The sequence below is a fragment of the Homarus americanus genome, unplaced genomic scaffold (assembly GCF_018991925.1).
Source record: "Homarus americanus isolate GMGI-L3 unplaced genomic scaffold, GMGI_Hamer_2.0 scaffold40565, whole genome shotgun sequence".
In the NCBI taxonomy this organism is placed as follows: Eukaryota; Metazoa; Arthropoda; class Malacostraca; order Decapoda; family Nephropidae; genus Homarus; species Homarus americanus.
In genome coordinates this window covers 1,280,524-1,283,173 of record NW_024735503.1, presented here as the reverse complement: position 1 = coordinate 1,283,173, position 2,650 = coordinate 1,280,524, and the positions used below count along the sequence as shown (strand labels likewise).

The window sequence follows — 2,650 nt, the reverse complement described above, 5'->3', positions numbered from 1 at the left end:
GATCTGCCTGGAGCGTTGGACTGAGCAGATCGCTGGCCGAGTAATACATTTTGTCATTTTGTGTATTAAAAAAGTTGCCGAACCAGTCACCCCTCCAAGGCAAAGTCAGCAATAACACGCAATGATTACAGTGATTCAAAACGGTGTTATGTTAATGGCAGTGATTCAAAGTGGTATTATCTTACATCAACACGCATCAGGGTTACAAGAACACTCCCGTACAAGAAGGAGGTTTTAGTGTGCAGCAACACACGCCATTCAGATTGGTAACACCTGAAGCCCTGACACAAGACCAGCGAGGGGAGATTCGAGTGTTGGGCCCGACGCTGCCGTGTAATCAGTGCAACTAGTGAAGGACACAGTGACAGGCAGAGTAAACCTTCTCCACACACTGCTACACATTAATGCTTCCTCACACACCATTTGTGGCCTCTCGTGGTGGCCTCGCCTGGCTGCCCATCGGAAGTACAGGTAATAAAATCGCAGTTTATGCCTGCTGGGTTCTGATTGCAGTTTCTTCATTCATACTCACTTTTTTTTTATCCTTAAATCGTGATACAGATCGACAACGACAGATTACAGCATATTTTTTTAACATGCAATATTCAAAGTCTTAAATTGTTTAACCTTACAGCAAACATACATCCACCCAGGCTTTATGTCCCACAAGATTCACCAGGAATCTTTTAAACATTAGTCTACCAGAGTTGATCAACCAATACCCATTATTACCAGAGAATCTATCAAACAACTCCACCTGGGATTACAAATACCAGGCGGTAAATAACCCAGCGACTTACAATCCACCTACACTGAGTATAGAGTCGTGTGACGCGGAATATGTGGAGGAAGATGTGAGTAATAGTAATCTGGCCTCCACAACCCGTCCTCCACCTCGTCTGGCCTCCACAACCCGTCCTCCACCTCGTCTGGCCTCCACAACCCGTCCTCCACCTCGTCTGGCCTCCACAACCCGTCCTCCACCTCGTCTGGCCTCCACAACCCGTCCTCCACCTCGTCTGGCCTCCACAACCCGTTCTCCACCTCGTCTGGCCTCCACAACCCGTCCTCCAGCTCGTCTTAAGCCTCCATAGTCTGACTCTTACAAGACCCTTCATGACATTATCTTGCCCTGTGATCTAGGCGCCTCACACAGTGCACAAAGCTACACATTCATCACCTCACCTCCCCGGCTCACCTCACCTCCCCGGCTCACCTCACCTCCCCGGCTCACCTCACCTCCCCGGCACCACTGTAGCTCCCTCAACAAACCTCACCACCTCAAAAAATCATACAGTAAGCCCTGCAGTCCATACCAACAGCTGTATACTTCACTATATCCGCGAAAAAAAATATTAATTAAACTCACATTAATTCTATTACGTTAATGATGGCTACAATTATTATCATTTAGATAGTAATGGCCTATGGAAACAGTAATAATGCATTTTAATTGACCAGTTTAATAAAGCATTCCTAATTTACTAGTTTACTAATGAATTTTGATTTAGCACTGTTTAATAAAGATAATAATAATAATACATCTTCGGACGTTAGACTTCAAAAGGCATTATTGAGATATTATAGCCGATGCTGACAGGAATAAACCCGTAAGAGGAGTCAGTCCAGCCTAACATAAGTCTGGGGATTAAATCAAACCCAGTGTGGTCTCTTCCTCCTAATGCAGAGAATGACAAGGCAGCAAAACTGATGCCAGCATTTTATCCCACCTTACGAAACATGAGTCTGACGTTGAAGGTTTAAAGCTCTCTCTCACGCACGCAAACGCACACGCGCACGCACACGTCCATCATGATACAAGGCCATAATCTGGTCTAGAATAAGGAGGCCATGTAACTTAGTTCAAGGTGTAGATGTACCGCCCGTGCTGTAAATGCATTCTGGTTTAATGCTCGACTTAGTGTAAGTTGTAAATGGGAATCCAGTGTAGTGTGTAAGGGTAGTTGAGGTGTAAATATGTTGTATGTACTGTAAATATATCCCGCTGATGACCTAACCTAACGCAGGGTGTAAATGAAGCCTTGTACAGGGTGTAAATGAAGCCTCGTATAGGGTGTTAATGAAGCTTCGTACAGGGTGTAAATGAAGCCTTGTAATGGATGTAAATGAAGCCTTGTACAGGGTGTAAATGAAGCCTCGTATAGGGTGTAAATGAAGCCTTGTACTGGGTGTAAATGAAGCCTTATAAAGTGTTCAAGTATCATAATCTAAGGACCTAGACGTAGCCTCCTGCAATGGTTTAGTGAACGAAGCTCAAGACAGATTAGATTCCAACGTATCATAATGCAAGATGTTGACGCAGGATTATTGGGCAGTGTTGCTCTTGCTTAGAACACCCGCGGACCTGGACTGGGGGAGGGGGAAGGGGAGAGGGGAGAGGGGGGAGGGGGGAGGGGGGAGAGGGGGAGGGGGAGAGGGGAGGGGAGAGGGAGGGGGAAGGACTAGCCCCAGGGACAATAAATCATTCTGTGACACTTCAGCCCGTCACATTGGGTTGCAGTGCGCGTTTGAAACTAATCATATACCGACCGGGGACTGGGGGGAGGGGAGCTGAGGAGGCCACCAGGAATATTAAGCAGCATCGCCCCACACACACACACACACACACACACACACACACACACACACA

The 2,650-nt window shown here is 46.5% G+C and overlaps 1 protein-coding gene across 1 annotated transcript; it reads left to right on the top strand.

The window, feature by feature from the left end:
* Nucleotides 1-404: 404 nt before the first annotated feature.
* Nucleotides 405-1,094, top strand: LOC121871137 (uncharacterized protein DKFZp434B061-like). Its single transcript, XM_042373280.1, has 2 exons — nt 405-471; nt 736-1,094. Exons 1-2 carry the CDS (start codon nt 405-407, stop codon nt 1,092-1,094), a joined length of 426 nt encoding a protein of 141 aa, XP_042229214.1.
* The last annotated feature ends 1,556 nt before the right edge of the window (nt 1,095-2,650 follow it).

Excerpts from the sequence above, each read along its gene's own strand:
- LOC121871137 (XM_042373280.1), top strand. The coding sequence starts at position 405 with ATGCTTCCTCACACACCATTTGTGGCCTCTCGTGGTGGCCTCGCCTGG. Across the intron at positions 472-735 it reads GCTGCCCATCGGAAGTACAG|AGAATCTATCAAACAACTCC; the intron begins GTAATAAAATCG and ends CATTATTACCAG.